General features: G+C 34.5%; 2 protein-coding genes across 5 annotated transcripts in view; one reads left to right on the forward strand and one right to left on the reverse strand.

Moving 5' to 3' along the window:
• The first annotated feature begins 441 nt into the window (after nucleotides 1-441).
• thoc6 (THO complex subunit 6) lies at nucleotides 442-5,665 on the forward strand. The gene is made up of 4 exons (XM_088224699.1): nucleotides 442-794; nucleotides 893-1,279; nucleotides 3,888-4,050; nucleotides 5,283-5,665. Exons 1-4 carry the CDS (start codon nucleotides 691-693, stop codon nucleotides 5,601-5,603), a joined length of 975 nt encoding a protein of 324 aa, XP_088080825.1. The 5' UTR covers nucleotides 442-690; the 3' UTR covers nucleotides 5,604-5,665.
• Nucleotides 5,666-8,432: 2,767 nt separating this feature from the next.
• LOC148282697 (uncharacterized) overlaps nucleotides 8,433-21,799 on the reverse strand; it is a 75,960-nt gene continuing 62,593 nt past the window's right edge. For all 4 annotated transcript variants that reach the window (XM_088224700.1, XM_088224702.1, XM_088224703.1 and 1 more), the window contains 3 exons: nucleotides 14,542-15,165; nucleotides 13,968-14,197; nucleotides 8,433-9,212 (listed from right to left, as the gene is read on the reverse strand). In XM_088224700.1, coding sequence (XP_088080826.1) covers nucleotides 8,639-9,212; nucleotides 13,968-14,197; nucleotides 14,542-15,165 — 1,428 coding nt within the window. In that variant the 3' untranslated portion in view covers nucleotides 8,433-8,638. The remainder of the gene's footprint in view (nucleotides 9,213-13,967; nucleotides 14,198-14,541; nucleotides 15,166-21,799) is intronic.

The raw sequence follows: 21,799 nt of genomic DNA on the forward strand, positions 1-21,799 counted from the left end.
ACATATTAATTTGGTATTGCACGAGGAAGACGCGATCTCCTCTCGAGTTCTCAATCGCCGGATGTTCCCGCTTCCTTTTGGTTAGCTGAGAGATTGACAATTTCAGTCTATTCATACACGTGATTTCGAAATTCATTTCCCAGCCATCGAAACCTCAATTCGTGTAAAAGTATCTCAAGTTTCCAACCTCTGGATGTACCCGCTTTTTTTCGGTTAGTAGAGAGGGGAAAAGCTTCCGTCATTCGATGCATACGACTGTGGAACTAGATTTTAAAGTCTCCAAGAAATCGAATTTCACACTTCTTTTTTTCTCAATCTCGCCTCCACCTCAATAGCAAACTACCCCGTTATTACAATCAAGCTTTCCCCCCGCGGTAAAGAATTTACCTACATTTTTTCAGAAAAATCTGATATACAGACACGGTCACTGAATTGCACTACACGCATAATACAAATATAACACCATTATTATGTCTATGGTTAAGTTTTAAAATTTTGGACGATCTTAGAAACAAAATTAAATGTCAAAAAGGCATCAAATTTTTGGAGTTCTGAAGGTTATGTTTTTTTGTTTATTTGTGCATAAACCGTAAGCAGCGGCTTGACTTACTAAGTTAATATGCTTTGTATCATTGCTTGATTCACCAATTGAATACGTAATTATTTGTATTTACTGATTTTTAACTCAAAATGTTGGACCGGTCTTTTTACAATACCGTCCTTTCACAAACATTTTCGGCGTGTGGAAATTATCTTTTGGCCGGGAACACATATGGACAAATAGCTATTTACAAGTAATAAATATCAATTGATTATCTGTCTTACCTTGAGGTACTTGAGTATGCGGTTATTATTAGTACTTGATAACCTATATTGAAATTTCTCATTACAGTTTAGAAAAGTTATTGAATCCCAAATTTGATGACTTCGCCTACAGTAACAATGCCGAACAAATTATCACCGTCGACCGAGGGTCCCAGATATGCAGCATGGCATCGACAGACAAGTTTCTTGTTGTGGGTACTCATGGGGAAATCAGCGGCTGGGAATGGAGTTCCTTGAAGGACAAGACACACAAGCCAGCGTGGAAAATACCCATTCCTGGAAATAGTTCGATTATCGACCGAGTGGATGTTAACTCCCTCTGGTGGAGTGAAGAACAGGAACAAATGTTTGCCGGATGCGGAGACAATAATATGTACGCTTTCAACTTAGAAGAAGGAAAAGTCGTGCGAACTTTCGAAGGCCATTCTGATTATATTCACTCTATACATGGATTGTAAGTATTCTCTAACAATATATATCTTACCATCCGAATATGAAGGATTTTATTCAAAGATGAATTATTTATACTTTATTTTATTTATTTATTTTACCTCATGTACATTGTCGGGCTTATTGCCAAATGCCAATTTCTTCCGCCCAACCAACAATCTTATCATCAGTAGATAGATATGCATACTTTTTTGATAAATTACATTTTCTCTGATCAAGTACAAAAAGTAATTGGTGAATCTTCAATACGTATCCTTATTTTATTGGTAATGCGCAAGCCAATAAATGGTATTTAAAGAAATTGTGTTGTTCAATGAATTACACTAAAATATCTCCATTTTACATCGGTTTGAATGTCTTTATTATGTATAGAAAAATGCCGGGACATAAATGTGGATGTATATACATGTTTCATAGATTATGCTAAAGCATTTAATACGTTTCAGTACGGTACCAAGAACTAATAGAAATTTAAAAAAGAATCAACCTGGATTCTAGAGACATAAGAAAAATTGGTAACCTCTACTGGCATCAAAAAGCTGCAGTGAAAGTGGATGATGAATTGACATCGAATATAGACATATGTCGTGGATTCCGGCAGGGATCCATTCTGTCTCCTCTCCTTTTTAATATGTACTCGGAAGCATAGAGATGTCCATGAATGAGCAAATTATAAACTATATCCGAAATGCGGATGATACTGTCCTTCTAGCAGATAGTATAGAAAGCCTGCATCTATTATTGGACAAAGTACACACGGCTAGTTTGCATAAATGGCTAGAAATTAACATTTCCAAGACTAAATGCATGGTTTTTCGGAAAAAGCCACAAACTTTCCCGGTGACTTGATGACCAATGACTTGACTGAAAAATTATAGGGCACATTATTGAGCAAGTCCATCAATATAAATATTTTTCATATTCTGGCTGAATGATAAATGGGATCCAACAATGTTTGATTATGTCCAAATGCTTGCAGACTGGCTGGATTTCCTCCCTAGGGAGTTGTTCATATTTAAATTTATTTCAACAGAGAGGGAAAGAGTTTTCGTGAAGAAATTTGGAAGTCTAGGCATTTACAGGGCTTATGACCTGTCATTGGCTGGTTTAAGTGGCCACTTTACACACTGTGTAACATTCACCATTCTGCCCATGTTTGAACATCCACATTTCCTCAACTCTTCCATCTGTTGACTTTTGTGAAGTGAAAGATGACTGAAGGTTCAGCCGGATGAATCTCACCCACGTGATAAAGGTTTCAGCTCTTTCACTTCACAAAAGTCAACAGATGGAAGAGTTGAGGAAATGTGGATGTTCAAACATGGGCAGAATGGTGAATGTTACACAGTGTGTAAAGTGGCCACTTAAACCAGCCAATGACAGGTCATAAGTCCTGTAAATGCCTAGACTTCCAAATTTCTTCACGAAAACTCTTTCCCTCTCTGTTGAAATAAATTTAAATATGAACAACTCCCTAGGGAGGAAATCCAGCCAGTCTGCAAGCATTTGGACATAATCAAACATTGTTGAATTACTACCTGGTAAAAGAAGAAGTATAAAAATTGGAAAATTGTTTCCAGGCGTTGCCTAGTAGGTGATTTGGTTCAGCCGGATGAATCTCACCCACGTGATAAAGGTTTCAGCTCTTTCACTTCACAAAAGTCAACAGATGGAAGAGTTGAGGAAATGTGGATGTTCAAACATGGGCAGAATGGTGAATGTTACACAGTGTGTAAAGTGGCCACTTAAACCAGCCAATGACAGGTCATAAGCCCTGTAAATGCCTAGACTTCCAAATTTCTTCACGAAAACTCTTTCCCTCTCTGTTGAAATAAATTTAGATAAATGGGATCACTCACAAGAGATCAAAGTCAGAATTGAGATGACGCGAGACTGCTTTTTCAGGATGTGTGACCTCCTCTGCAGTAAAGACTTTAATTTAGATCTCCGAATGTGCATTGTACGACGTTACGTCTTTTCTCAGTACTTTTTTACCATGTTGAATCGTGGACAATCACTCAAGCCACTTCAAAAAAGATCAAAGCCTTTGAAAGGTGCTACAGGAGGATATTAAAAATCTCCTCGGTGGACAGAGTCCGAAAAGATCATGTTCTCCGACGGATGAAAAAAGATAAAGGGGTACTGAAGACCATAAAGGAAAGAAAACTTGAGTACTTTGGGCATGTGATGAGAGGCGAAAAATAGAACATTTTACTAGTCATTCTACAGGGAAGGATTGAAGGAAGACGCAATGCAGGTAGAAGGCGCATCTCTTGGCTAAAGAACTTGCTTGACTGGTTCCATTGCAGCACTCAGTCCTTGTTCAGGGCGGTTGCCAATAAAGTGAGAATGGCTGCAATGATTTCCTACCTCCATCGGGGAGAGGAAAGATAAGAAGAAGAATATATAGTAATTTTTTAATTTCTATTTTACCTCTACATGTACATACTTAAATTTTCTATCAAAATGATTTATTATTAGTAAATGACGTTGTTTGGTTTAGTTTGTATATAATATATTTTACCTAACATAATTAAAATGCAGATCCACCAAGAAATGTCAGTAGTGAAACTCAATCTATTAAAATTTATGTCCTTTTTTTTTTCTTCTAGAAACTCAAATTTAATATCTGCATCTGAAGATGGATTAGTCAATTTATGGGATAGTCGGTCACAGAAGTCCTACAATAGTCTAACACCACATTTGGAGAGTAAGCTGGCCAGACCTGATATTGGGAAGTGGATGGGGGCAGCCACTCTCGGCGAGGATTGGATCGTAAGTGCTATCTTAATCTTTATTAGTTATTATCCTGATTCTTTTTTACATAAAAAAAAAACTATTAAATCTCTTAAATTAAATTACTCTGTGTAAAATTTAAAACTTAAATAAAAAAATAATTACTTGACATTTAAAAATATTAATATGATTGATGTAGGGTAAAATCATGTAGAAATATAATTTATTGTGCACTGTCTCAATTTTTATTTTAGCAATCTATATTCACATCCAATTTTATTATTTGTTAAAAGACTATTAAACTAAGACAATTTAAGAAAAACAATAATTATGTGTCGTATTATCAGCGCGATGATTTTTTAAAGTTTTATATTTTCGTGACGTCTCAAGTTCTCTTCCCCTTCTTCTCGGTGATTTCGGCTGACTAGTCAGTTGGCTAACCGTGAATCGGAAATCTGTCACAACTCTCTCATCATTGTTGATTTACTCAGAAGAACTAGTGATGTCGTTCAAAGTAGTTCTTTTTATTAAAATCATTTTTATTATTTTTTTCAAACATTTTCAAGAAACTTCCCCATTCAATTTAATTAATTAAGAATACATTTTTTATATCCAATTTCCTGTGGGGCTGAACTTCCTCACTATATTTAAATCTCGCCATAAACATTTTCATTAAAAAATAATTTTATCATGTATTTTAATTTTTGAAATACATTTTTCATTTCGGGAATAAATTCTTTTTCTTGGGTATATACTGAACACTGATGAATATTTTTATCAAAAAAGTCGGCTTTTCAAATAATAGGGTTACTTCCTTTTTCTCAAACATGATCGATATTAATAAATCAATTTAGTGGCGTTGATTTCTTGAAATTTTCGCAGTTAAATGAATATTAGGTACCCGCCGGATAATGAGCTACTATCCAGTATCCGGCCAGATAGTTACCTGATATCTGTTTCATCTCTAGTTCTGATACATTTCCGGCTATCGGGAAGCCAACCCACATTGGTGGGATTCTGATTGCAGAACAACATTCCTTAGAGAACTTGTGACATCACAGGCGGAGTTATTTCAAAATCACAAAACTTTATAAAATCATAGCACTGGAGACATAAAAATGTATTTTTGAATTCTTTTGGGCTTAGTTTGATAGTCAATTAACTAATACAAAAATTTTAAAAACCACTGAACTTCCTCATTATTGTAATTAGAATTTGATTGACATGTCCTTTTTTATCTCAATGTTTATGTTTTGTTTTATTGTTTGTAGATCTGTGGAGGAGGTCCACGGTTATCATTATGGCAGATCCGATCCCTTCAATCTACCACAGTGTTTGACATCCCCGATCACGGAATACACGTCAGTTTCTTCCATGAAGACCGCATCGTGGCTGCAGGCTCTGCCAAACACCTTTACCAACTCAACTACTCGGGAGAGAGGATTGTGGAAATTCCTGTATCAGCCACCACAGTCTATAGTGCCGTTTACCAAGCTTCTCCACATAATGTATTTACTATTGCAGGATCTAGTTCCTATATTGATCTCTGCACAACGTTCAATTACAAAGATCAAACATTGGTATTTAAGTAAATTATTTTTAGTATTGTAAGCATTATTCATGAAATAAAATCTTTTTTAAGCAATTTAAAAAATATATTTTTTTCTTAATACTTCATACATTTTGTTAAAATAGAATAGAAAATAATAGTAGGCCTTTTTTATTCTGCTTTATTTTTATGGTGAAACTTTAAAAACAGCAATAATAATTATGGATAACTTATATAGCGCCATTTTCATAATATAATACCTCAAGGGCGCTTTATAAAGTGATTATATAAAGATATAAATTTAATTTTAACTTTTTAATTTAATAAAAATAATGTACTTTGTCACCACATGCTAAGAATTTATTCAAATGATTTAGATAACAAGTGGGTTTTAAGTTTCTTCCGAAACATCACTTCACTCTCACAGTTTCGGATTTCTGCTGGGAGAGCATTCCATGCCGTAGGGCCTGTGACCGCAAATGCATGTTCGCCGAATTTAGTGCGCTGTTTGCGTAAAGGTATAAAAACTTTTCCTTTCGACGTAGATGTAGCTGATCTAAGCGTAAGACGTCTGTCAGCTAGTTCATCTGGAATGCAGAGTTCCCTTAGATATTCTGGAGCAGAGTTGTGCAGTGACTTATACATAAGCCAACAGAGTTTGTATTCCACCCTTTGTGGAAAACGTAGCCAGTGCAATTCCCGAAGTAGTGGAGTGATATGACTGAACTTAGAGATTCCAAAAATAAGTCTTGCTGCGGCATTCAATACAGACTGTAAGCGAGTCATTTTATTCATTGGTAGACCTGCGTAGATACCATTACAATAATCGACTCCAGACACTACAAACGCATTTATTAATTGACGGGTGGCATCAACTGGGAAATTTTTGCGTATTTATTTAATCTGTCTCAGCTGGTAAAACCATGAACTTATCGTTCTACTAATTTGAACGTCAAGAGAAAGGTCAGAATTAAGGATGACTCCCAGTAGTTTAACAGTAGGTAAAGCGGTACTCCTTACATCGGGTAGTGCCGTATCCTGAATCAAATTCTGTCATCTGGCTGAAGCCATCCGTAGTTGTTCCGTTTTAGATGGATTAAGTGTTAGTCTATTTTCAGCCACCCAGTTTCCTATTTTCTCAATGCATCCATTAATCAAATCAACAAGCACGTTTCTCTCGCTCGGTTTACAATAAAAATAAATCTGCGTATCATCTGCATAGCAGTGAGACCACAATCCACATTCTTTGATAATATTCTCTATATCTTTGGTGTACAGGAGATAGAGGAGTGGTCCGAGTACTGATCCTTGGGGTATTCCAGTAGACACCTTAAAGTTGGATGAGCTATTACCCTGGAACACAACTGCATATTCTCTTTCATTAAGATATGAACTGAACCATATATGTGCCTGATCACGGATACCATAAGTTTTTTCCAGACGTTCAAGCAAAATGTTATGGTCTACAGTATCAAATGCAGCACTTATGTTCAAAAGAGCCAACAACACTAGATTACCAGAGTCTATCGCCATTATAATGTCAGACAGCACTCTTATCACTCCTGTCTCTGCAATATACATAAATTCACCGTAATCTCGTCATACAGTTTTTTTTCTTCGAAATAGTATGGTCCAAAAATTAAATGAATATATCTTTTTGATAATGCGTAATAGTAATGTAATGAGAATCGCATTTTCAAAACACGATATTTTTTTTCTTGACAAAAAATTTAAAGCCTATATCGAGACGCATCGATTACCTGGAAAAAAACTCACCAAAACAGGATAAAAGATGGCTTCAAAAAAATATCAAAATCTTATAATTTTTTTCAAAACAAGATATTATATCCCTAATTTCAATAATTTTCAATAGGTGCTAATGAAATATAAAAGAACCTTACAAGCATATCAATTAGCTTCAGGCTTTGTTGGTGGTTCACGCGATTTGATTTGAATCGCAAAAAACCCTCTCCTGAAAAATAAATTTTCAACCGAATGTCGAGTTTTGAAAAAGCGCTCCTCAATTATACTACTCATTATTGGATTACCCTACATCACTCTTTTAAGTATTAAGATATTATTTAAGAAAAATAATAAGGTACAAAATAAATGGTATATGGTTACATTTTTGTTTATCTCTAATTGATTTTTCCAGCATTTTAATTTTTTTAGCATTCTTTTTTACACACGTTGTGTGGAACATACCCCCTGTGTGAAAAAAGGTCACAGTGTATGTAGAAAATTGTAAATTATTCATAACCAAACACAAAACAAGGCACTTATAATTTGGTGTGGTTGGCGTTAAAAACACGGGATAATTCTACAAGATAGACAAGTACCTCGGACATATAATTAGGGGACAAGATTCTACAAATTATAATAGACTAATAAGTTGTTGAAGGAAAACAATGGCTGGGTAGGAAGAAACTTTCCTGGCCAAGAAACATACGCAACTCGACCGGGCTCGGTGTGGGGGGATCGTTCCAGCTAGCAAAGGATTGTGACGGATTTAGCCAGGCTATTGGTGCAATTTGTGGCATATCTGATCGCCTGAGTACGGGCATGACACCAAAAGAATGAGCATAAAAATCGGTTGTCCGGATTTTTATTTTTATATTATTTTTTGACAAACTGTCCACCATAAAAACTGTACTGATCATCCATACTTAATAATAAAGGGAATCATTTTATCAATTCAAAATCGAGACAGTTAAATATTGCAAAGCTCCTAAACTGATTCAAAAAGTTCATATGAATACTGAAAAAGGTAGTAAGTTCTGTCCCTTATACATACATACCTGATGTGTTTATGATATTTTCTTAGCTGTAGGTCCTCCCTGTTCATGAAAATGACACAATACAACATAATAGATACATTTGATGAAATACTTTATTTACAAAATTAATAAATAACAAAAATACAAAACTTGCTATTCAATACTGCCATTTAAATGACTAGAAAACCTAACTTTACAAACTGTAATAAATAATTATGAGAATATTGTTCAAGGTTCTATAAAATTGTTGGTACACTATTATTCACAATTTTTTCTCAAATTTATTATTTTCATTATTTGATCATAAGAATCCGTGGCCGGCTATCGATGCCGGAATGAAACCTTCCAAGCCTTCCTTATTTCTAACGTAAAACCACTCCGAGTCCACATCGGCTTCAATACCGTTTCCTTGTACTAAAATAACCACATCACCTTTCTTTACTGATAACGTGCTAATTGCTTTCGATCCTTCGTAATCTTTTTCTACGACTAGCAAAGTATGGCGGAAAACATATTGAACATTTGATTTAGTTTCTGCATATTTTTGTTTCTTCTTTCGTAAAGAGTGCTTGTTTTTGAGGTTGAAGTCAGTTTTAGAAGTGATTGAACTTAGGACCGAACTGTCGTCGCAGTTAATGTCTTTCAGCTTTGAGCAGCTTGAGGTGGCCTTGAGGTAGAGTTTGTCGAACGTTCGTTCCCCGTAGGCGGACATGGAGTGGGAGTAGAACTTCTGTTTGGGCCGTGGTCGGCCGCACTCCGATTTAGTGCCGCCTCGGAGTTGCTCCTTCTCGCTGTCCGTCATGTTACCACAAGGCTGGGGGTACAGGTCCAGGGTACTCTCCCAACAGGGAGCGGCCTTCCATGGAGTCTGCGATCTAAAGTAATTTACAAGATTAGAAATATGTAATTCAAAAGAACGCTAAAAATTGTTCTGCAAATGTAGCATTTTTTTGTATAAACTAAAAGGAACTGTAAAAAAATATTATTATCTAGATATCAAAAAACGTTGAGATTATTTTTTAATATGCCCATATTTGCTTAATTTTTTAAGTTGCGCAACTAAATTCCCGTTTTTTTTTATCAATAAGTAAATAACTAATTGGGGGAGTACTACTTGCAAACCCGGCAAAGTCCATGTTTCTTTATTTTGAGCAAATCACAAAAAACTAATACAATACTTAACTTCAACTTTTTTTTAAAATTCAATATTTTTATTATATCAGTAAATATTTTATACGTAAGCAGTGATGACATAAGCACGATTATGTCAAGAAACAGTAGTGAAATAATAAATGTAATTTTATGCATTAGATAACAAAGCCAAGTCAAAAGTAAAGTCTTACAAACTAAGCCGTATTTTCAACTAAAAATGTATGTATGTACCAGTAGCGAACGGTGACTTTTTTTATAGGTAAGCTTTAATTTTTTTCATAATTTGTACCTGCATGTACATACATACATATAAGTAATCTCGCAAATGAGTGGAGGCGTATAAAAAAAAAGTATGTACAGGTACACGGATTCTTTTTCTATGGTTTTGTGTAAAAACAACTTCATCTCTCCAGCTCCAGTTTCACCTGCTGGCAACAGAAGACGCAATACCTACTTATTTTTAATCAAAATAATTTTAACCAATAACCCAACAAACAACAATTAATAACTTTGCGTAATATGTAGGTATATTCTCCATTATTTTAAGACAGTACATGTATGCAAAAGTTTAAAAAAATTAAATTTGTTAAAAAATATTCATAATTCCTTTTTGTTTGGCACTGATTAAAAAACACCGTATATTTGTTTGTAATTTACATTTTTTTCTGCAAATATTTAGGTACTAATATAAAAGAAAGTAAAAATTTTATTGTAAGACATCACTCCCATTATGTACACACAAAAAAAAAATCTTTTACGATTTATATTTTTTTTTCTAAAAAATAAAAAAAAAACAATAAGATTAGATTTAAATTAATTTACTAATGCCAAAATACATAATTTTAACTTTACATATTATAACTTTACATAACATAACATAACAATAACATTTATTGGAAATATTCGCAATAATATTGCAACAAAAATGTCACGTGACCGTCGTGACCGCCGCGCTGCGCCGCGCCGAGCCGTCAGCTTCGTTTCCTTCTTTAGCTCAGTTTACTGAGAATGAATAATGCAAGAAATTGACAACACCGAGCGAAGCGCCACTAGCTAAAACGCGCGGACTAAAAAACTGGCGTCATATGTCAACAGAATACTATCAAACGAAAATGGTCTTTAGGAAATAACGCTCGATATGCTACTCTCCAAATAGAGAAGCTTGAAATAATATCTGTAATCTGCAAGTGAACTTAGCAAGGAAAATATACGCACTGGGTTTTTGAATGTTAAAATACAGTATACATTTTGCATTGAAAAATAAGCTGCAATAATCGGAACCGGGCAATGCGCTGGGTGCGCATTTAGCAGCTTATATTTATTTTTTGAGGAAGATATAAACAGTGACGTTAATTTATAATAAATAAAGATTATTTTATTTATTCTCCTATAATTAAAACTACTATAAAACATTATTATTGGTAGTGAAATATAATGGTAAGCTGCGAATAATCGATTATATGGACGGTATTGTCCACTCATTTTCATGAAAACATAAAACTGTTTTGGAAAGAGGTGAAAAAGACAAAGAACTCCTCCGAAAGTGGAAACATTAAAGCGATAAAATCAAAAGATGGCCGAATGCTAACGAATGACGAAGGAGTGAAAGAGAGATGGATGGAATACTTTATGGAAGTATACGAAAGTACTGAAAGTGTCCCTGAGCAACAGCTTGGTTGTGCAGAGGAAGATACGAGTGATAATAGGTCATGTGAGATAAGCATGGTAGAAATAAAGAGCGCGCTGAAAAGTATGAAAAACGGAAAATCCGTTGGGTATGATAAGGTTGCTGTGGAATATCTGAAGAGTGGTGGCCAGATCGTGAGCACATGGCTGCACAGACTTTTCAATCTCTGCCTAAAGGAAGGACATACGCCGTTGGATTGGAGGAGGGCAGTTGTCATACCTTTATATAAGGGAAAGGGATCTCGTGCGGAATGTGGAAACTATAGGGCCATCAGTCTTCTGAGTTCTGTCGGTAAACTGTATGGGAAAATTATAATCGAGAAAGTAAGAAAGGTGACGAAAGACAAAGTGTGGGACGTGCAAGGAGCCTTTATGAGTGGACGTGGATGCACGGATCAAATTTTTGCGCTGCGAATGCTAACGGAGAAGTTTTTGGCAAAAAGTCAAAAACTATTCTGCGCATTTGTCGATTTGCAAAAAGCGTATGATAAAGTAGATAGAATGAAATTGTGGGGCGTGTTGGAAAAGTATGGAGTAAACAAAAAACTTATACGTGCAGTATCGTCTCTCTATGAGGAGAGTTCAGAGTGTATAAGAGTTAATGGGGGATTTACATCTTGGTTTGCGATCTCAAAAGGCGTGAAACAGGGATGTGTAATGTCACCATGGTTGTTTAATCTATAAATGGACAACTGTATGAAAGAGATAGAATGTATGGGTATTGGAGCAAAAATGGATAATTTTTCAGTAAGCTGCTTGTTGTATGCTGACGATGCAGTTCTGTTAGCAAGCAGCAAGGCTGATTTGCAGCAAATAGTCTCTAGAATGTATGATGTATGCCTGGAGAGCGAATTGGCGATGAACGAAAGTAAGTCAAAAGTGATGGTATTTGAAAGGGATAGTGAGGTTACTGACTGCGTAATAAATGTAAACAACGAATGTCTCGAGCAAGTAGAAGAATTTGTGTACCTGGGAAGCATGTTTTCAAGAGATGGAAGAGTAGAAAAAGATGTTGAAAGAAGAGTGAATGCGGGCAACAAAATGAACGGAGCACTAAGCACAGTAATTTCTAATAAAAATATGTCAATCGAAGCTAAACTGGCAGTGCACAACGGAGTTTTAGTCCCAACACTTATGTATGGAAGTGAAACATGGAACTGGCAGAGGAAGGATGAAAGCCGAGTGAACGCGGTTGAAATGCGATCTCTTAGACGAATGTGTGGGAAATCAATGTATGACAGGGTTACGAATGATGAAATCAGGAGAGAGTGTAAATCTGAGACAAGTATAATTGATAAGATTAAAAAAGGGTCTCTGAGATGGTTTGGTCACGTAGAACGAATGGACGATGAGAGAATGGTAAAACAAGTATATATGGCAAAAATGAACGGCAACGTTAGACGAGGACGACCAAGGAAGACGTGGCATGATCAGATAAACCAAAATCTTAAGTCTGGTCATGTCAAAAGCAGACAGAACCGAAGGGCATGTATGACAAGATGTATGAATGTGGAAGAGGCTAGGAGTGTATGCCAGGATAGACGTGTGTGGCGGTCCATTCTCTCTGCCTACCCCTACGGGGAAATGGCGTGATGGTAGTAGTAGTAGTAGTAGTAGCCCCTGGTATGTACGTATGTTAAAATTATTGTAAAAAAATGTTTTTTGAATAAGTTTCAATTAATATCTCACTTGTTTTAAATTTTGGATTTTGCTGGGTTTGCAAGTAGTACCTACCCTCAAATATGTAATTGCAAATTTTAGGAGAAATACTAAAAATTGTTTATTCGAAGTATCGACCCACACAATCTATACATTTTAGCCACCTCTCTGGCAATACGTGAATACCGTGACGATAAAATGATGCGTCTTTGAACCGAAACCAGTTTTGCACTTCTTCGAAATACGCCAAGTGTAGCCCAGCTAAGCCATGGGCCATCAACTGGAACAAGTGATAATCAGATGGGGCCAGATCTGACGAATACGGCGAGTGCGGTAGCAGATTCTATTTCAGTGTTTTGATGGTGTCCTGGACGATGGAAGTGCGATGGCACCGAGCGTTGTCGTGCTACAATATCAATCGTTCGTGTCTCGTGTCCCATTCTCGCCGTTTTTTGAAAAATGCAGGATCAAATTGATTAGTTGTCGGTAGCAATGCCCATTGACAGTTTCACCCATTTTCAGCAGCTCAAAGTACACGATTCTTTTCTGGTCCCACCAAATGCAGAGCATTGTCTTCATTCCGAAGCGATTTGGCCGTGCCGTCGATGTTGATGGTTCGCCAGGTGAAAGCCACATTTTTTTGCGTTTAGAATCCTCGAAATATATACACTTCATTGCCAGTAATAATTCTATTCAGAAAACTCTTTCTTTCATGCCGCAAAAGCAACATTTCAGAGGTGGCTCTTCGATTTTCCATGTGTCTCAGTCAACTCATGCGCACCCATTTTCCTTCCTTCTGAACTTTTCCCATGGAATGCAAACGTTTGGAAAAACCTTGTCGAGTCATGTTTAATGCCTCTGCAAGTTGATTTTGTGACTTAAAAAAAAAGTCAAAGCAGAAAAGCAAAGCTTCCCGCAAATGCTGTTTATTTTGCACGAAATTCGACATCTTCATTAAAACAAACACAACTTCTGACATGTATGTTCACTCCACGTGCCGCTCGTGCCATCTATGTGTGAAACCCAGAAAGTTAGTTGTGCACCTAGTATTTATTACTTATGGTCATAATTTTTAGTAATAATTGGCACTGGCTAAATTTTCATAATTAAAATAAATAGCAATGTGGTTTTACCTTTGATGTGATGGCAGTATACCAAGTGGTAGACAAGATGCATATAGCACATAGCCCTCCTCTCCGTGAGGAGTTTGTACGTAGAGCCATTGCTGGTTCTTGAACACCGCATTTACCACCATTCCTAGTGACAAGGACAACTCCTTCTGCTGACTTCCATTCCTCGTCTGGTACAGGATACTTGGATACGTCACCACCACGGGAATATTGCCCGGATTTTCAATACTAGCCTGTAAGTGAAATAACTTTTAGAATTCCAATAATTCATTTAAGTCTCGTTAAAAATTGGTTTTTCCAACGATTTTCTAATACGATTTATTCCTAATTCATTTGAATTATTTAAAAGTTAAATTGTATAATATTTTTCAAATACCCATTTGTGTTTTCTTATGAAACAAGCGCATAATATTGTTTTGGTTTTTGAGAAAAAATGGTGGTTGTAAAATATACCTACAGTAAATGAACCGATCGTTTTTTCAAACTAAACAAAAAACATGTCCGTGAAAAACACGATGCTTTCGGTATTACGTGCATAAAAGTTACGTGGAAATTTTTATTTTAATCTTTTAATTACCTCAGCCAGAAAGTAATCAATATCTCTGATTTCATATCCAAAATTTTGCTGTCTCTCCGCGTTTTTGGTCTTTCTTCTTCTGTGACGGTGTCTTCTCGTAGAAGCACTACTCTCAAAGCCTGCTCCATAGTCCGTCCAACCATCATGATGGTTCGGACTAACATTTCTGTTTTTAGATGTCCGTTGGGCATTTTCTAAACCGATGGATCTATTTTGCTTAGCGTTTCGTCCGATTATTCTCTCCCCAACTTTGGGATACTTTTGGTCGCTTTCAAAAAAGTCTTTTTCGCTTTTTCTTTCGAAATTTTTGCTTTTGTACCTCTTGACGAACGTTTCGGAGGGACTTCTGCGCGAGCTGGAACTGTCAGTCAACTGGCTGCAAGGGTTGTATTGGACATCTGACCTCTCCCTCAATACCCAGGTTAGAGAGACTTTGGAGCGATGCCGTCCCGTCAGAATTGATGCTTTCTGTCCCATTTCTGACGGTATCACGGAGTGTGCCACTTCTATTGGATGCGAGACCATAGACTCCTGAATATGAGGGTCATCTTCAGGCTCTTGGGTGACGGTGTTACACGTAGACAGTAGATCAAGGTTAGCGAGAGCTCGCCGGGACACTTCAGTCTGTGGAAAAATAATTAAAAAAATAAATTAATCAATTATTTTTTACTTTACAAATGTACATGAAATAATAATGATGCTAGCAAAAGATTTTTAAATGAACGAATAATTATTTTCTTTCTCCAGAATAAGTTTATTCTTTACCTCTACATGAAAGAGTATGGATACTACCCATTGCAGTAACTATCATTGTTCCTTTAAGGTATGCTTGGTACCACGAGTTTGCGGGTCAGAAGGGGCATTGCCTTGTTTATGATGGGGTTTAAACTTCTGAACGGGTTAATAACAATCCCAACATTTTGGAGCGCATAAAATTATATGTTCGAGCAACTATTTAAAAGCTAGGCAACACATTGTTCTTCCAGAAGGCAGGACAAATTTACCGCCGTTGATGCCTGTGGGGAGAATGATTGGTCTGTTGAACAGCCTACCGAGAGAGGTGGATCTTTTCCATGCTGGAATTACCAGTTTAAGACTCTTCCTCTTTATGTAGGTATCATAATGTGTATTAGTGACTTATTCGTCTTTGTTTACTATTGTTTATATTTTATTTTATTTTATTTATATTTTTCTCTTATAAACTATAATTAATAATAAAAATAATTTGACCTCACTGGGGGTTACCCGTGCCCAAGGACACTTAACAATTTACTTTTTTTAAATGCTTTTACATTTGAGAATAAACAAAGAAGACTAACTTAATTAACAGAGATAATTAACAAAATATTCAGACAGTTTTCAAAACTAGGTATTTATGTACATCTGTATTATTTATATTACAAAACACATAATGAAAATAACAAAAACCTAACATAAGCTATACACTTGTGGAGCAGTTCATTCAATATTGGTTTGGGCGAATGAGACAATTCATTTTACTTTTACCTCCACTATCTATTTTTTTATAGCCTTTTTAAACATTTTCTCGTTTTCAATTGATTTAATAGATAGTGGAAGTAGGTTATAGATTTTAATTGAATAATACTCAAAATCCCTTTGTCCGAAAGTGGTATTAGTTTGTATTTGTTTAAGTTGTCTTTGTGTTGAGGGTCTAGTGATTGTATTATTTGTATGTGATGTATTGTAGGGGTTATATCTTTTATTTGAGTAAGAGTATTTTTTAAATCTGTAACTGAGTATTGTTTTAGCGTATAATTGTTTTGGTGTCATAAGTTGTGATTTGGACATTGATAATCAATTGTGCTTTTTTATTATGTTTTTTTACCTAATTATATATAGCTTATAAGCTATGTACATTGTAAATGGCAGTAAGTGCTGAATTGTACATTTTAAGAAATAAATGTCAATAGTTGTCTATCGTGTTTTTTTGTATCTACCGGGCTGTGATTCTGAATTCATCTACATAGTTGATTTTTGCAGATTAAAATACCTACAAAATTACATACCTACATATCTGGGCATTTTGGTTTTAAAGGACACAGAAATATTAGCGTCAAATATTTCAATTTTGGTTTGTAAATAGATTCAACGAGTTGTAAATAGATCACTATCAGAAAATGGAAAACAAGTTGGGGTAGAGTAGGCCTCAAACCTCGGACCTCTGATCCATGAGTCCGCAACTCTAGCCACTGGACCACAACCCGATTAAAATCTGGACCTTAATCATAATTAATAAAAAAATGACTGAAACATTTCATCATGATTTCATACTTCTAAGAAAAGCTCGATAATAACGAACTTTTTTCGCGTTTCTGATTAATCTTTTTTATCAGCATAAAAGTTGCGACATAAATAATTATACGATAAGTGATGCTTAGCTACAAGCGGAGTGGTACAAATAGAGAAGTAGGTCCATAATTGTTATAACGCGAACCTATTTATACTCGGAATAATGGAACGATTCCGTGAAATATGGCCGCAGGAAACAGGAATATCGTGTAGACAATTACCTTTTTATAAGAATTTGTAATGTTTAACCATAATTGAAACAAAGCAGGAAAACAGGATTCCTTGGCAAAAAATAATCTATGGAAGATTATTTTCAATTGTATATTTATTTATTCATATATACGCCCGCCCTGTAAATCTCCTGATTGAGCCTCCTTCCTGATTTGGTAAAAAAAAGAGCAAAAATAGTAGGTATTTCAAAATAGCTAACAAAATAAATTTTGCCATCTTAAAAAATATCCGCTATCAAGTTATAAATGAAATTAAGTATGTAAAAGTATCATCATCATTCCTTCCCACGCCCAATGGTGCATTGGCACTGCATTGATGCACCAATCGCAGCATCTTGATCATTTTTGTTATACGAAGGTAAGATAATCAATATTACGGTTCAGGTGCCAGTCCAGGGACTATAAAAGATTCTAAAGTAAAAACACATTTTAAAATTTATATTTCATGTCAACCATGTTGGGAATTGAACCCAAGACCTCTTGCATTGTAGGTAAATGCGCTGACCACTACACCACCAGGTCGACAATGGTGTAAAAGCATACCATAACAAATATAAAATACAAAAGAATTAATAATCTAGGAATAATATATCATGTACCTAGTACCTACTTATTTTTTACATTAACATAAAACAAGTAGGTATCTGCCACCGAATGTAGGGTAGAGTTCTCTAAGGGTGCGGACTTTTTGGTTTTGTGTCTATATCTAGTAATATAAAAAACATTAAAATTATTTTTTTTAACGTTTAGTATAGATTCATCATTAGACTACAACTTTTGCTGTAAGAAACCCTTATTAAATTACAGAAAAACAAAAGAAAATTTCAATACAAAATCAATCATTTTGCCTATTCTTGCAGACCCATGTTGCAAGAGTACGCTCGGTGATTCGGCAAGAGTACGCACTGTACAAAGCGATCGCATGTACCGCATTTAAATATCACGATGCCAAAGTACGTCATACACCTATTATGCCACTATTCAAGGCATGATACACATTGAATCCATTCATCTATTATAGGCTCTTTGTAGAATTTTAAGCATCCAGGATATTTTCAATCCTGTTTTTTGGAGGTGTTTATGGGTTTTTTAACGTTTTGGTATAAATCTTAGGCTTGCTAATTTATTTTCTCCCTTCTACTTTTATTTGAAATTGCTTTTTGACGAACTCGTGATTTCATGCTTCTTTTGGTGGGGCTTTGTTTTTTCGAGCGTGGCAAAGGAGATATTTGGTCTAAAAGAAAAAGACGTTTTGGATTTGAGGCATCTGATAATTTTTGTGGTTATAAAAGCAATGATGGATGGACATATATCAACCCATGGAAGTCGCGACATAAATTATTTTATCGAAAATCCTTTACCAAGAGTCAGCTCTGACAAATCTAATTTATTTAGCGTCTAGACGTATTTTGCTTTTTTCTTCTTCTAGTTGTTTACGGGATTTCTTCGCGGCGGCCATGCTACAATTTATCATATCAGTTTTCTTTTATTTTTAGACATCCTAAAATATTGTATACAACTTGAAAAACAATTTTAAAAATTAATTAAAAAACCAAAAACACTCAAGCACGCGCGCTCTTGCAACTTCATATCGTGCGCACTCTTGCAGACTTGCCTATTTTATCAGAAATAATTTTAGTGCTGCCAATTGGTTAAAGATTGTCGATTGTGCTTCCGGATAGGGAAATATTACTTTTCGAAAAAAGTAATATGGGATAAAAAGTAAGAAAAAAATACAATCCATTGAAAAAAAAAAAATTGCTACTAATAAGTAGCATAAAAAATACTTGTAATTTTTAATTCCGCGAAAACGGAATTTATAAACGTTATATTAATACGTCACGATTCGTGTTCATTTTCAACTTTGTTTTAAACCATTCAAACTTTTACAGAACATCGTCACAACTATCAATGCCAAGCATGTCGCGTTTTTCTAGTGACATATTTTTTTATATTTTCTTTTTAAAGTTATATATGAAAATATTTCTCCGCAATATCCATATTGATTTTGAAAAAACAATTATTTATTCTAAATATTTCATATATTTTAATCGGTATTCGTAGTACGTGATATTTCCCTATTCAGTCACTTACTTTACATTAATATCTAAATAAATAAATGAAAAGTTTTTTTTTTGCGTATAATTCCAGTAGGCCAAAATCACAATTTAACCCTAAAATTAGAATATTGCCAATATTTTCAGATCGTCATGAATACAGCACATGCACTCGCGAGGACTGTCAAAATTGTACTAAAACGTTCTAGGTTTTCCAATTTTTCTAGAATGATCGATGCGTAGGTACTCTGGTGAACCGCATACTCTTGAAGCACGCTACCACACTATGTACATACAACCTGCTGGTAGTTTTACTACGAAAACATTTTAATAAAAGTAATCTTATTAATTAAAATGATTACTTGAATTTGCTAAATTAGATCTTTATTTATTTTACAGAAACAAACAGGCGACAGTGATATAATTACGGTTTAAAGACAGACCAGCGAAGTTTCTAAATAAAAATCATACGTATTCAATTGTGGTACAACAAAAGGGTGTGTTTATGTGTATGTGTATGAGAGTAAGTGTATAGGTGTGTTTGTGTGTTTTGTGTGGGATTAAGTGTTCAGGTGTGTGTAAGCGTGAGCATCGTTAAATAGCAAGTGGGATCGTACCGCAGCCAGAAAGAATGAGTCACGCCCCTTAATTTATTTAAAAATAAATTAAGGGGCGTGTTAAATATATCAATAGATAAAAAAAGCATTATAGTTAGAGCAAGAACGATAGAGGAAAGAGTGTTTTGCATAGTTAATGCTACAGACTGGCAGATGGAATAAATACTTATTTCTTGTCACGCGAAATGGGACATTAAGATTAATTTTGGAGAGTAGGTTAAAAGAGTCTACATTATTATTTAATAATTTATATAAATAGCATAATTCAGATATAGTGCGTCTATTTTCAGGGGTAAGAAATTCATTTTGTTTAGCGGATTGGCTGTAAGTGCAAAGCGTTTTATTGTTTTTATAATCTAGGTATGTAAAAAAAATTCGTTGAACATTTTTAATCCTTTCTATGTTTGTTCCACACAACGGATGCAAACTCCAAGTTACTGCGTACAAAAGTGTTGTATAAAGTTTTTAATGTGCTTGGTTTTTAAAAAGGTTTGGAAATTCTTAAAATGAAGCCCAGCATTTTGTAAGCTCTACTTAAAATATACAAAAAAACCTCCATCTAAGAATTAGATGGTGATTAACATAATTACTAAAATTATAATAAATAGAACCGATATATGGTTTAAAAAATGTAGGTACCATTATCTGCAATTTTTATGACTTATAAAAAAAAGACATTTAAAATAGATGAAACGGAAACCAAAATATATTTAAAAGATATATATTCTGTGTACGTGTAACACAATTTTTGCATCTAAACACAATAATAATAATAACTTAAAAAAGAGACAACCATATATTTTTTAAATATGCTAGTATTAAAAATTCCACTGTCGCGTAATTAAAATAGGTAATGGTAAAGATTATATTGTTAATTCATTTTTAAATTCCTTCCATACTTCTTGATTTGAACATTCTTAAGCTTATCTCAAATTTTTCATGCATTTATAACCAAATTTATTAAATAATAACAGCTCGATTTACTTTTGTTACTGCATTAAAAGTACTTAGGTAAGGTTTTTTGCGAAAATTGAGATGGGCCCATCCCCATTACGTTTCTTAATAATCAATAAGACGCATTTTTGCAAACCCGCTTCCCAAGAAACGAACTGGAAGTAATGATCGCCATTTTATAAAATGTTTCGTATAAAAGAACACGTACAGGATATTAATTATTTTTAATCTTATGCAAATTAAGTACCTGAGCGAGTAATGATAATAATAAAGTAACATTTTAACGATTTTAGATAAACAATAATGTGTTCTGTACGAACCAAAATACATATCTACTTATGTAAACATTATTGAAAAGCTTTGTACCTGTGACGTTTAATCCATTTTACTTTATTCATGACCTTTGAGGAACATATTTTAAACATTTTAACATAGGACTACGTATGTAGTACTGGTTGTTTAATTAAAGCTGGCGCGTTCGCAAAACTCACACAAACGCATTTAAAATCTACAGGGTGTTGATTTAAAAAATGGTACATTAAATTTTAACCTAATATGCTATCTTTATGGTTTATCAATAAGTGTGAATACATATTTTCTCTAATATAATTTGCACTGTGCATTTTAATTACACGGTATTAAATATTCTTATTATGAACAAAAAATTTTAAATTAAAAACATGCTTACTCTAGACCTAGAATGCGAAATTGTGTAGATTGTTTATAAATAACAAGATTTATTGTAAATAAAAACTCGTAAATATATGGCATTTTCTTAAGTAATAATTTTTTCCGCTCTAATCCAAAAGAGATTTTTTAAAATATTTAATATAACAATATATAACATCAAGATTCTTAAAATCAGTATTCTGTACATTAAAAATATTTTTGTGTAAGTTTTGCGAAAGCGCCATCACTACATAATCGACCTATTCATGATTTGATTAAATGAAAATACCTACATATTTATAAACCACTGTTTTTAATCCGTAACTTAATATTCGTACATATTATTCTTTTTTTACTATTAAGAATGGCAGCGAAACTCGGACGAACGCTGAAGCATCCTGTGTATATTTTATTACCATAT

The sequence above is a fragment of the Micrasema longulum genome, unplaced genomic scaffold (genome assembly GCF_059751315.1).
Source record: "Micrasema longulum isolate JH-2025_06_02 unplaced genomic scaffold, ASM5975131v1 h1tg000305l, whole genome shotgun sequence".
NCBI classification, from domain to species: domain Eukaryota; kingdom Metazoa; phylum Arthropoda; class Insecta; order Trichoptera; family Brachycentridae; genus Micrasema; species Micrasema longulum.

What these genes read in the sequence shown, in the direction of transcription:
- thoc6 (XM_088224699.1), top strand. Translation starts at nt 691, where the DNA reads ATGTTGGACCGGTCTTTTTACAATACCGTCCTTTCACAAACATTTTCG. An exon ending in GGACAAATAGCTATTTACAA is followed by an intron (nt 795 to 892) that starts GTAATAAATATC and finishes TTCTCATTACAG; the next exon opens with TTTAGAAAAGTTATTGAATC. An exon ending in ATTCACTCTATACATGGATT is followed by an intron (nt 1,280 to 3,887) that starts GTAAGTATTCTC and finishes TTTTTCTTCTAG; the next exon opens with AAACTCAAATTTAATATCTG.